This window comes from Polypterus senegalus, chromosome 10 (genome assembly GCF_016835505.1).
Source record: "Polypterus senegalus isolate Bchr_013 chromosome 10, ASM1683550v1, whole genome shotgun sequence".
Taxonomy (NCBI): domain Eukaryota; kingdom Metazoa; phylum Chordata; class Cladistia; order Polypteriformes; family Polypteridae; genus Polypterus; species Polypterus senegalus.
In genome coordinates this window covers 117902356-117916622 of record NC_053163.1, presented here as the reverse complement: position 1 = coordinate 117916622, position 14267 = coordinate 117902356, and the positions used below count along the sequence as shown (strand labels likewise).

Here is a 14267-nt window from a genome sequence, read left to right as displayed (position 1 = left end):
TATATATATATATATAGCAAAATACCCACGCTTCGCAGCGGAGAAGTAAAAAGAAAAGGAAAAATTTTAATAATAACGTAACATTATTAACAATGTAATTGTTTTGTCATTGTCATGAGTGTTGCTGACATATATATACATATACATACATGTGTACATATATACACACACACATATACAATGGAGTGCCAAACAGGCAAATACATTGATTTTCTGAATATATAAAGTCGGCATCAAAATATATAAAGTCAAAACTTGAATATATAAAGTCACTGTCGGAATATATAAAGTCAAAAGTTGAATATATAAAGTCATCGCTGGAATATATAAAGTCAAAACCTGAATATATAAAGTCAGCGTCGGAATTTATAAAGTCATTCCTGATTATATAAAGTCAACATCGGAGTATATAAACTCATTCCTGAATTTATAAAGTCAAAGTCAAAATATATTGATTGAAACGACTCTGAACTGAACTAAGTTAACAAAAATGTATTTAGAAAAATAAATAAAAAAAACACAGTTCGGTTAATGTTTTGAAAATGATGCATGTGCCCTGCCCAGGATTGGTTCCTGCCTAGCGCCCAGTATTGGCTGGGATTGGCTCCAACAGACCCCCGTGACCCTGTGGTCGGATTCAACGGGTTGGGAAATGGATGGATATTCCAGCGCTGACTTTGTATATTCCGACGCTGACTTTATATATTCAAGTTTTGACTTTATATATTCCAGCGCTTACTTTATATATTCCGACGCTGACTTCATATATTCAAGTTTTTACTTTATATATTCCAGCACTTACTTTATATATTCCGACGCTGACTTTATATATTCAAGTTTTAACTTTAAATATTCCAACGCCGTCTTTATATACTCAGGTTTTGACTTTATATATTTGGGAATGCTGCGGTGGGTTAGCACCCTGCCCAGGATTGGTTCCTGCCTTGTGCCCTGTGTTGGCTGGGATTGGCTCCAGCAGACCCCCGTGACCCTGTATTCGGATTCAGCGGGTTAGGAAATGGATGGATGGGTGGATATTTGGGAATGACTTTATTTATTCCGACAGTGACTTTATATAATCAAGTTTTGACTTTATATATTCGGGAATGACTTTATATATACAAGTTTTGACTTTATATAGTTAAATTTAGTCATCATTGCATAAATTTTTCTTCACCATAGAAATTTAAAGACTCAATTCAACTTCCATTCCTACCAAAGATATTTCTGGCGACTAAATAGAACCTACTTATATCCAAATTCGAGCTATTAAGCTGTCACCTGCCTGCCTGAATAAGTCACCCTCGCTTCGCTATTACTTTTTTACTGTTCATTTAATCATGGCTAGTGGCGGAAAAATTATAAAATGGAAAGAGGATTACACTGAGTATGGCTTTACCAAAACAATTATTGATGGCGAATAAAGTATCGATTATTCATAAAGCTTCAATTGGTGATCTGTTTTTCTGTGTTAACCTCATATTTTTTCATACTTGTTCTCAAACCAAGGGGGTGCGAGGGTAAAATGAATCGGGAAGCGCTGATCAATGTAATCAGTGTACCAGGAAATCATGCATTGACAGAAGTTCCCCTTTGCTTGTAATGCAAAGTGTAATTAAATGTGTGATTTTTTAACGCATTATGGAGCACATGCATCGAAGCTTCTCAGCTGTGCTTGTGCTAAGAAAAGGAAACATTGTAAAAATAACGTAACACGATTGTCAATGTAACCTTTTGTAAGTAGTGCCTGGAGGATTCAGTATGGAGAAACTCTAGAGACAGCTTGTGTATTAACTTGTGGATTTTTCTGTGAGTATTTGGTGGCAGCGTTACAAAGTCGCTTCCGTAAGACTGCGTTAGCTGCGGAGCTCAGCTCAGAGCGAAATGAGGTGAATGGGAGGGGAGATGATGACGTGACTCCCCACCGCCTTAACTGTCAATCCCCACAAACACAGTCTCTCGGAATTTGCATAAGCACAGCCCTTCACCTGCAATTTTAACTTAGCTACAAAGTGATCAAAACTCTCGTTTATATCCTGCGTCCTCTCATTAAACTTGTATCCCGCATTACCCGTGGGCATAACAAACGCCAGCAGCAGCCTGTCTATGAACTTAATTTAAACTTTAGGTTTACACCGTGCTTTGTTTCCGAAGTAGCAGCACTCATGAATATGGTTGTATATGTCACTCGCTCGCTTCTTATTGTTTCGCTGCCTTCTCAATTATATAATGCATGTTTTCTTCAGCGCTTTTTGGAGCTCTTCCTTGTTTTCTATGTACTGTGTTGACAGTCAGTTCACGTGATTACGTGGGAGACGTGATGATGTCACACGAAACTCCGCCCCCCCACGGCTTTTGAGCTCAACTCCATTACAGTATATGGAGAAAAATAGCTTCCAGTTATGACCATTACGCGTAGAATTTCGAAATGAAACCTGCCCAATTTTTGTAAGGGATCTGTAAGGAATGAGCCTGCCAAATTTCAGCCTTCCACCCACATGGGAAGTTGGAGAATTAGTGATGAATCAGTGAGTGAGTGAGTGAGTGAGTTAGTGAGTCAGTGAGGACTTTGCCTTTTATTAGTATAGATATATATATATATATATTGTGATGGATGGCCGGCAGCTCATCCCGGCCAACACATCCAGGCATAGAGGTGCCCCAGATTCCCGCAGGGCATCATGGGAGATGGAGTTTGGATTCACAACTCTATGCATAACTCTCTTATGCATAGAGAGACCCAGACTATAAGTAAACCCCAGATTAAAAAGGAGATCCCGAGAGAAAAGCAGGGACCTCCTGATAATACAGAGCATGGAGCTGTGAGCTCATGTGTGGCTGACGGCCCATCCTCAGCTGTTAAAGGGGCGGAGCCAGCATTTCCAACCTGTTTTCAGTCTCGCAGGGTGAGACTATCGGTAGGTAGGCGGCTGTGCTATGAATGCCGCCAGCCGGGCCATATGTGGAGAAGTTGTCCACGGAGAACCAGGGAGGAAGTGAAACATGTATGCAGTGTCTCCCCACGGTTCTCCTGTGATTATTTTTCAGGACGAAGCCACGGACCAGCCACAGCAAATGGCACCTCCTGGAGGAAGACAACCCTCGCGGGACTGGATGCTACACTCCACTGTGCTCCGCTAAGGGTGGGGAATTCTGATGGACGGCTGGCAGCTCATCCCAGCTGACACATCCAGGCCGCTAGATGGCATCTTCCCTGCAGCATAGAGGTGCCCTGGATTCCCGCAGGGCATCATGGGAGATGGAGTTTGGGTTCACAACCATGCTGGGTACCATGGGTGCCACTGTGTGAAACTGCAGGCAGACAGGCTGAAGAAAAAAACAAGTCAAGGGCTATTTAAAGGACTGGTGAAGACCCAGCAGGGAGAGTCGGAGTTGGGAGGTATTGTGACAGAGCTGCTGGGAGAGGAGGATTGATTTATTGGATTGTGATCATTGATTTATTGTTTATTGGGGTGATTGTGGTGTCTACTGTGGCCCAATTTTGAAAAGAAAAGAAATTTTAACATATTTCTAGTACTTTTACTTGGTGTCCTGGACATTTGTCTGCGAGGTCTGAGGAGCGACAGCACCCTTTAGTGCTGTGTGTATTGGAAATCCACAAAGGGAGCAAATGAACACCGTATCTTAAAATAGTTTTTTTATTCCTAAGCTTTAAATTCCAGCATTTCATCGTCAGAGGAAAATGATTAGACTTGCAGGACCCCAAGGCAATATATAGCAAATAAGGAGGGGAGGATAAGTGGATATGAGGGCTTGATGAGGTGGGGTTCAGAGGGCTTTGGTCATAAAGTCTTTTTTATTATTTGCATGTTCTTCTTTTCAAGCTTGCATATGCTGGGTTCATATCCAAATGTGTGTTAATGACATTTTCAAATGTGTGTTAATGACGTTTTCATTGGATAGCCACATTTCAGCCAGCTCTCTGGCACTTTTAGTACTAGCCTTGTGTCCCGTTTAAATGTGTGTATAGTCTTTTATGTGCATAAATCAGAGATCATGTGTCCTTTCTTTTGACAGCATTGCAATGTTCCTGTATAGGAAAAAAATATATATATATATATATACAGTATATAGCAGTAAGGAGACCTGGGTTCACTTCATGGGTCCTCCCTGCATGGTCCATGTTTGCGTGGGTTTCCTCCGGGTGCCCAGGATTCCTCTCGCAGTCCAAAGAAACTCAAGTTAGGTACATTGCCGATCCTAAATTGTCCCTAGTGTGTGCTTGGTGCATGGGTGTGTGTGTGCCCTGCCCAGGGATTTGCGCCCTGTGTTGACTGGGATTGGCTCCAGCAGACCCCCGTGTATATATATATATATATATATATATATATATATATATAAATATATATATAGATTGAATTTAAAAGATTTCTTATGTAATATTGTGTTATTCTGCTCATTTCCAGTATTTCATTTATCATTTTTATGTTGGGAAATCTGTATCTTTAATTGAGCTGTGGCACAGTTTATAACTGTGGGGTTCATCAAGAAAAAATACATTGGTGAAAAAAATTACAAAAGCTGAATGGATAAATCAAACAAATTGCTGTAAGATAACAAAAAACCTTAATAAAATAGAAACTGTGAAGCAACTAAAGTAAATGTATACATTTTATTAAAATGTTCTTATAAGATCCCCAGAAACGTGCAGCAATATAGAAAAGTAAAAAGTAGAACTTGACATAAATAAAGATATTGTGCACACACATTTATATACATATATAAATGTAGATCATAACACTGATTAAAAAATAGAATCTTCTAATTAACTTTTAACAAGTTCATCTGTTATCCGTACAGGTATGTAATGCCACTTGCATATTTGCCCTTTTTGTAAAACACCAATTATAGGTATTGGCATTTTCAAGTAATTAAGTTTCAATTTAAGTAAATTGTCTTTACTATCTTCATGTTTATATTTTACATGGTAATTTTTATAATTAAATATACATTTTATGTACAGTACACAGTGCTCAGTATAAATGCAGTATATACAAAAACAGAACAATTGATTTATTTCAGGACTTTAGGAGTAGCCCTGTTATTTGTACATTGGGTACAAGGACAAGAGAGCAACTCTGCAATTATTAGCAGCCACCATTTATGCTAAAAGTAGAATTAAGTGCTTGAAATTTTACAGGAATTGAAACCGAAATATTAAAAGACTCTTAGTACAAATACTAGTTAAACAAGGTACAACAGTGTGTCAAAAAGAATCCACAAGGTTCCCTTTTAGTATTACTTGGTGAACCAATCCTGCATTAAATTGAATTTCAAGTTAATTACTTCTTCTTCCTCATCACAGGATGTATATCCCAATGACCACTGTTGCTACAGCAAACAAGGTGACAAAGACCAACCGCAGACTTGGGAAGGGTGAAGACAGGCTTGTCTCAGAACTTTTGTAGTGGTTTGTTTTTTTGGCTGTGAGAGATAAGAAAGACGACAAAATAAAACACTTTTGCTACCTTATATTTTTAAACTCTGAGAACAATGGTTAAACTGGACTTGAACACTCTAGAGCTCAATCTGTACAAACTATGAACAAAGAAAACAGCACTTTGACAGCACACAAAGCTATAATTTACAAAAACCCATTTATTTAGACAGTAACACATGATGGGGTTTAGCACATTGTCAAGAGATCCATTTGCTAAGCTGTAAATATTTTCATAGTGACTTTAAAGACCCATACCCTAATTCCAAATTTTGCCCTTAATGATGATGTAGCCAGTCATCCACTAGCCTTGCCATGTACGTATGTGGCTGGCTCTAACAGATTATGACAGAATAGCATCATTCAGTCACTGTCACATGGTGTTCTGCTCTGTTACCGTGTAGCACTGGGAATGAGTCTGAACGATGTCATCATACAGTACAGGGTAGCAAGTGGGCCAAAACAGGGACTAATGGCTTCTTACTAATGACAGCCAATCCAGTGGATTATGGCAAAGCTTTGTGACCCTGTATGTGACAAAGAGTGATCATGTAGGGGTTCTTGTGGCAAGTGTGCAAGCAACTGTAAGCTGTCCTTTTAAAGGCTATTAAGGGTTCTGGGCCACTAGGGTTACTGGGGGAAGCCTTATCATCAAGTTCAGACTCTATAATAGATGTCAGTGTTTGTCTGGACAAGACTGTGGAATTAGGTTTAAAGCTGACTTGTCTCAGAAGACTCCTTAATCCTGAGATAAGAAGATGCAACAGTTCCCTGTATGGAAAAAGACAGCAAAGAGCACAAAAGCTGGTGAGGAGAGGCGAGTGGAAGAATTGTGTTTAGAAGTGGGCAGCTAACCCCACTGGATAGTATGGAATCCCCACTTGTGTCTAAGCAGATCTAACGGGGACAGATGAGAGTGTAGTGTTTTATGCTGTGTATGTTATTCCATCTGAACACCTTCCCTAATTGTGGTGTGAATAAAAGTTAATTGTACAGCTTTTAATGGACTGGCATTCTGGGTTAGAAAAGTACAAAGTGGTGCCTTTCTCTACAATATTAAATACTTTTCATGACACATCTAATTTTTATCATTGGAGTTGTGCAGTGGTTTGTGATAGTACTGATTATGAAAGGGTGCTAAAGAAAGTAGAGAAACTGAATGATTGTCCTCTTTATTTTTCCCAAACATCCACTGTTACTGTGACATCCACTGCTTTTTTTCTTGCCTGACTTTGAATGGCATCATTGCTTAATTTTTTTAGGAGTTGCCTGCTATTTTTCTTCTTCTATATATATATATATATATATATATATATATATATATATATATATATATATATATATATATATATATATATGTTTTCTTTTCCAGTGATTGAATGTTCAAACTCACTTAATCCAATTCAGAGCATAGCCCACCTTGGCAGCAGTGAGTACAAGACAGAAACCAACTCTGGTTGGGACACCATTTATTTGCGAAGTTAAAGAATGACATAACCACTAATTTCTTAATTTAGTTTTATTTCTGAAATGCATGCCAAAACAACTGCCTCCTTTTAACATAAAATATTGGTATATTATTCTTACAATACAAAAATAACTATTAGATGGCAATCATACCTTCAGAAGTTGTGTGCTTCTGCCGTTGCCGAAGATCCTTGTTGTCTGACTTCTTTTTAGAGGAGGCATTGCTTAACTCTTGCAGTGCTTCAAACACCTTTGGATGAAGAAAGAGAGAAAAATATAAGATCCTTGACCATCTGCATAACCATCATGTCTGATTAAAACATGTTTTATTTTTCTTCTTTGCAGTTAACATACGTTTTGGTTATAATAGATTTAGGTCTTTAAATATTATTTTTCCAGAAGTCAACAAGACTGTCATAGGAATATCTATCCCTTTTCTAACTCGCTTATCTAATTTAGTGTTACAGAGTCATGAAAGCACTGGACACAAGGTGAACACCACCCTGTAGTGCCTCGATATTAATTTTAACATAGAATTTTGGACTATTGAAATCAGCACCACCAAACATTGTACCACCATGATTTCTCATCTTAGCAAAATTAACAAAAAAATCAGTTTTAGGTAGCTTTGACTGAATCAAATTTTAGCTAACATTTTTAGAAGCACTGACTGAAAGACCTAATGCTATAAACCATTTTTCTTTTTCTTCTTTCAGGGCTTTGATTGTTCTTTTTCATGCTTTCAAATAAATTATTCACATAAATATAATATAAACTATTTGTTTATTCACAGTTTATAAAGTTAAATGGCCATTCCAAACTGACCCTTGAGTGATCGCAAGTGTAGGTGGGTGCCTATGATGGACTAACATCTTGTCCTGGGGAGTTTCTACTTTGTTTCTAGTGCCACCAGGTTAGGCTGGAGCTCCCATGATCTTATACTGGACTACGGAGGATTGTCTTTCAATGAAAAGTATGGTCTGCTTCTCCTTATACTGGAAAAGCTGTGTTTGCAAGAGGAGAGATGGAATTCCTTGGTTCACCACAATACACCATTCTGTGGCGGTACTGATACACCAAAAGGGATTTTTAGGGCACACAGGGCAACACACATTTCATTATGTTTGGATAATGGATGTTGCTTTTTACTTCAAAATATTACAATATTATTTGCAAGACACTAAAAGGGGGCACAGAGCACCACTTTTTTTTATTTCATACGTGAAAATTCTTTAATCGAGACAGATAAATTTAGTCAGACTGGTCAGACACAAAGCAGTGTGGAAGGTACTGTACACATGGATGAGAGGTATGTTAAATAAAATGGCATAAAATAAACCAATATTTTTAAAATATTTTTCACCTTTAAATCTTATACTTGCTTTATAACCTGAAGTAAGTAACACGTTTTAATTACTTTTCTTTTCGCCTCACAGTTCAAAAAGAATTACTGCATACTCTTATCTTGCACCCATTTGAAAATGTTTGAGAACCAGCATGTCATGCCAATTTTCAGTGTATCAGTGTATCCTCTAGTATAAAGTCCCAACTGTCTGAACCTGGGATCTTGCAAAGTTTTTTCATTAAAAAAAAAATTAACTTCAAAACAAATATCATCCTGCTGCGAAAGTTGGTTTGTTATTTTATAATGAAAAGTCAAAAAGAATAAAATGAACCCATGTTTGGGAAGATGGAGTCAACATTACTTGTAACTTTTGCACATTTAAGTTCTGCTCATCGTTCATTTGCTATCAGTCTTTTACATGCAATGGCAAGATGCATTGTATTTAAAAAACTTCACCCTCACCTGAATAACTGAACATGTTTAATATTTATTTTTTGAAATTGTGGTGGATCTGAGTGGCTTGTGAGTAAATCGAGGAAGTGACTGTTAATTACTGTCTACCTCATGTTACAGGAAAATCTGGGATGACAATCCTTTAAGATCTATTAAGAACTGGGAAGCCTTTCGTGAATGTTGAAAGGGATGAGTCTGGCTCAAAATGGTAATGTGTGCCTAGCATAACTCATTTTGTCTTACTACCTCTGCTTCTCTTATTGCTGCAATCTGATTGCAGCATTTAAAACTCACTTGTTCATCAATCATTATGTGAAGTTTGAAAGAGGAAAACATGAAGGTATCTTGTCTGACAGGTTAAACTGAATATAAAGCTATCACAAGTTGGGGTGAACTCAGGTTTTCTCTTAACTAAATAGATAACTGATATAGAGCATGGTATATTTTAATGCTTTATACAGTAATAGTAAAAATATAACAATACCACTTGTCAGTTAAGAAATGATTATGCTAATCAGTCAAGTGAGGCACTTGACCCACAATACACAAGGTCTGCCTGTGTGCACCTACCTTCACATTCAACATGAAGGCTTCAACAGCCTCCTGCAGCACCTTTTGCCTTGTCTCCTCATTCATCTCCAGTGTATTCATCCTTGCTCGATACAGCTGCTTGAATTTAGCAGCATTGCTCACATTAGAAAAGTTGAAAAAGGCAAGCCCTTCACCTGATGGTGGAAGATTAAGAGCCTTCTGTGCAATCTTTTTCAAAACCTGACCTCCAGAAAGGTCACCAAGGTAGCGTGTGTATGAATGAGAGACCAGAAGCTCTGGATGTAATTTGCCGACCTGAAAAATGGAAAGAAAGATTCAGGCAAAGTCTATGTAAGGCATTCATCCTGCTGTCTAAAGTGTGAGAAATGGTTGCCCTTTCACAGTAATTATTAATCACAGTGTGAATCACAGGAAAAATAAAGAAATGTCTTCTCTTTTCACCTTTTTATTTGTGCTGCTATATTACATCTTTGCGTTAGTGCAATAATTGATCATTATTGAACATTAGACTGAAAACAAGTGAATCACAAATACATTAGATACCTCCTTGCCCCATGATGCCATGCACTTTGAAATAAATATACATTTTCCTACTAAACGAAATTGAAATCATCTTGACTTATTCCATTTAAACATAAGTTATATGAAACACCAAATTATTTGAAAGTGTAAGGTAAAAAAACTGCATTGAGAAATAAAATTATATGCATAACCTAGCATGGAAAAGTGCTAACTTTTTTCATGTCTTGATAATTTTAACTTAAAATCGTCTGCCCAAGTATATATTTTTTATTAACTTAATGCAGTACATTAGTGCTGCATTTTGAAATCTGTATAAGTTTATAATGTAGTTTATCATTAACCTGTAAGAATTTGGATTATATTTGTCTGAAAGAAAGGTTTTTCAGGACACTGACGTGGGGAATCAGTCAGATATTACTTATAATGTATCCCCAAGAATTGTAGGACAGTTGAATGCCCAAATGTTATCACGAACATAAATCAAAATTAGTAGCATGAAAAATTACCAGCCCATGAACAGCTGGTTCAAAATGGGAAGAAAATCAACAGGCGTTGTCACCTTACATACAAGTCATTCAAGTCAAATGTTTGAGTCCATGCACTCTATGTACAGTACTGAGAAAGCACAATAGCTAATTTATTAGGTCTACCTGACATTTAATACATCGAAATCAAGTACTCTTCACACCGACTGTGTGCACTTGTCATGGAGAGTAAAAAGCGAAATCTTAGCAAGTCAAACCAAAGGAAGACTCTTTTGACTCGAATGATTAATCTAACTTCTGATGTTAAAGTTTGTGCAATACCATTGACAAATACTGAATTCTAAAAAGGTACACATGAAATTATTACTTCAGACTGGCATAGAGTGATAGAAATACACAAGATACAACTGGAGAGCCATAGTGGCACCAACAGATGGTAGTGCTACTTCTCAGCAATTAACTGAGCTGTGTTTCTACCAAACCCTTGGATATCTTCACACACTTCAAGGATATATGCATTTAGAATGATTAGCTAATCTGAGTAGTACTGCTATCCTAGTATGTGAATGGCTTTGGATGTTTGATTTTCTTGACAGATTGATGCCCATTTTAGGATGGTTCTTGCTTTATACAGAGAGAGATTTAAATTCCCTACAATAATAAATTGAAAAACAGAGAAAATAATAGGAGGATAGACTGTTACATCTTTTATAACGTCATCGACCTCTTGCAAGTGTAATTTTAGTTGATAGCAATTGGACATCCCTAAAACTACAAATATGCCAAATACATTATGGTGCAGTACATCATTGTATAAAGTAGTGCATATTACTGAAGCAGGTTGTATAAAATAAAATACATATTGGTGATACAGCAAGTTACTGTACTTGGCTAAAAGATAAATATGAATTAGAAAAACACTCATATAGGTTTGACTCTAACCAGCTAATGTATGTCAAGATAGGTTGTGCATATTTTTTACTTTTAAAATGTATTCCTAATCATCCAAGTAAGCCAGAATGACAAATTTGTTTAGGCCAGTGAAGTGAGGTCTCCAGGGTTACAATCTTGCTATATTTGCCTTAACTGGGCTACACATTAAATACACTGATAGTACAATATTAAATATGTTTGTTTTGCAATGCTTTTGTTGAAACATTAGAAGACAGTTGTCTGTGCACTAGGTGCCTGAAAATATTCATATTAAATGTGTCATTTTAAATACTTCAGGAATTGCATTAAAAGAATCCCATTATGTTATATATATATATACCAACACAGATTACATTTGGAACAAAATACAGATTACGTTCTAAACTACAAGAATGTAATACGTGAGTAAATGAGATTTTCCTGCTCCTTGTTGCTTGAAAAAAGCTCACCTCATGTATGCGGGCCACATACTGCTCTGTGGCCAAGGGCGCACTGATACAGGACTTCCATGAATTTCCATAGTAATACTTGAGGTCTGCTTCCAGAGCAGCAACACGATGAAGCTCTGCCGGAAAATAAAGGGGCGCAAAGGCTGGATGAGACTTGTTGCGTTCAATCTCTTCTTCTAGGGCTGTGTAGATGTGGTACAAAGACGAAAGAACCAGCTAAAAAGGGGAAGAGACAATGAGACAACATAGTTATTAATTTCATGGCGTGTTTCTGTCCATGCTGCATCTTCTTTATCTTTGCCAGTTTTGAGCTATTAGAAGATGCACTGCAGTATTAACAAGGTGGTTGTCCCTACATGTTGTGTTTAATATTGTATATCGGATTCTATGTATGATATGCAAGCTATTAATGCTGGAATTAGCACCTTGTACAAGGTATAGATATTGGTCCACTAACTATTTGAGTGCATTTGTTACAGAACTAGTATATGTTGGATATAATTATCTGCAATTTCTGTAAAAGACAATGCTTTGAATTATTAACCATTCCTCTTTTTCAGAGTATTACTGGCTATTGTACTGAGTCACACCCCATTTAGAAAGATTAATCTTGACAAGCAAGTTTTAGTTCCTGAATATTATTAACAAGGCAGAATGGTGGCACAGTTATAATTCCTGCTGCCTTAGAGCTTCAGTGTTCAGGGTTTTCAGTCTGTGTGGAGTCTGCATGTTCTCCCTTGGACTTTTGGGCAATTCTTCGGGTACTCCAGTTTTCTCCATATCCTCCAGATGGGTGTGTTAGACTGATTGGAGACTCTACATTTGCGTCTGTGTGTGCCTGCAGTGGACTGGTGCTCCTTCAAAGGGATGATTCCAGTCTTACACTCAAAGCTAATGTGATGGGCACCAGCCACCATCAACCCTGAAAATGGATTTATGGCCCTTACCAGTAAAGGCTGAGTTGGCTGTTTTGTCATTATTTTCAATTATCGTTGTCTAAAACCATTTCCTGATTTTTATCTATTAGTGAGGGAGTAGAAACATAATTGAATGCCATGGGGATTTTTATTCTTCTTTGAAGAGACTTGTTAAATATATTGTAGATTACTTATTCTTAATAAGATTACTAATAATTCTTCTAGTCTAATGCTTTAAGGTCTTGCTAAGCATCAATAAAAAAATCTTAAATAAAACAAAAGATTTTTAATAAATTGTTAAGAAAAATAAATACCCTAAGATTTATATATAGGTTCACTCTTTCCATATACACAATTTTTTTTTAAGTTACTTTGATATTAAGTTAATTTGATGCTTGCATTTCTGTTGTGCTCTTCTGTGCACTGTGCATGCTCTGCTCTGGTCACTGTGCGTATGCTATGAGTAGTGAAAAATCGTTATTAATGCACTGGCCCGATTTTCGGAAGCGTGCCCTACGATATACTGGCATCCTATGTCTGATGCCAGTCATGTACCTGCTGCGTTCAGCATCGTTTCAAAGTCTCCGAGGCCATGTACTACAAGGTCGTGTTAAGTAAATCGATCAATGGATGAGATATTAATGAACTCACCTTGAATTCCTCCAGGTTCACATTGCCTTTCTGGAAACTCCTCATGAACTCTGTATTTTCGGCGATCTCGTGCACTTCTTTCGTGGCCAGTTTGATGGACTCTGACAGGTCCTGCTTCATTCTGAAAAATAATTTTGAGATCTTTCAACCAACTCAGCGAAATCCCTCATGTCAAATGAACTCTTACAAAATTCGAAACTGATCTGAGAATTAAAAGTTAATATAAAAGCACAATATCTACCTTATCTTACGTTGAATATACTATCGAAGATTTAGTAACAATACTCTCAAACATTAAGCTCACACTTACCCGCTGCTTGCTTCGCTCTGATGCTCCATCTTTTGTGAATATACAGTGATGAGGTTTCGCTGCGGGCCGTGCGGTGCGGTGCGGTGCGGTGCGCTGATCGCTGGGCGGCTTCACAATGACAAACCGAAGACCGTGTAGACCAGTGAGCAGTGCGGCGTTGTCTGTACCGTGAGCGCTGTCCACACTGCCTTTTATATCCACACCATATGGATCATATGACTTTTTTTGCCCTTTCCAGAAGTGTCGCAACAGATGTTAAGTGCAAAACAAAGTTTAACTAGCAGCCCCCTTACCCCTCCTTCCTCTAAGCCAAATTCACGTGCCAGGGCTGATAAAGGAGCAAAAAGAACAACAGCAGAAGCCGGAAGCCTGTGGAGGTTGTTTGAGGTCCTTGTTTCTGCACAGCAAGTTTCAAAACTATAATCTATGACTGGTTCACAGATTTGTAGTGGGGGTTGCTACTGCTCCAGGTAGAGTAAAGGGGACGGTTGGCTTACATCACCTGTAAAGAATGAAGACAAAGATAAAGGAATTGATAGGGACTGGCATTTCTTTTTACACAGCAAGATAAAGAAAGTGTAGTAAATGACTGCTACTGTAATGAAGTAATCACTACCTTGTATATATGTACTTGAATCTGGAACTTACTAGGGAGTGATTTAGCCTTTGTCTCTCCATTGACTGTTTTGCAGTACTGTGTGCATCACATCAGCTGCTTTGTCCTC

General features: G+C 37.6%; 1 protein-coding gene across 1 annotated transcript; it reads right to left on the bottom strand.

Annotated features, from left to right (window-relative positions):
• Window positions 1-4863: 4863 nt before the first annotated feature.
• On the bottom strand, window positions 4864-13805 carry hmox1a (heme oxygenase 1a). The gene is made up of 6 exons (XM_039766437.1): window positions 13543-13805; window positions 13233-13353; window positions 11665-11880; window positions 9294-9569; window positions 7079-7175; window positions 4864-5445 (listed from the first exon to the last, which is right to left on the bottom strand). Exons 1-6 carry the CDS (start codon window positions 13569-13571, stop codon window positions 5321-5323), a joined length of 864 nt encoding a protein of 287 aa, XP_039622371.1. The 5' UTR covers window positions 13572-13805; the 3' UTR covers window positions 4864-5320.
• Window positions 13806-14267: the final 462 nt, after the last annotated feature.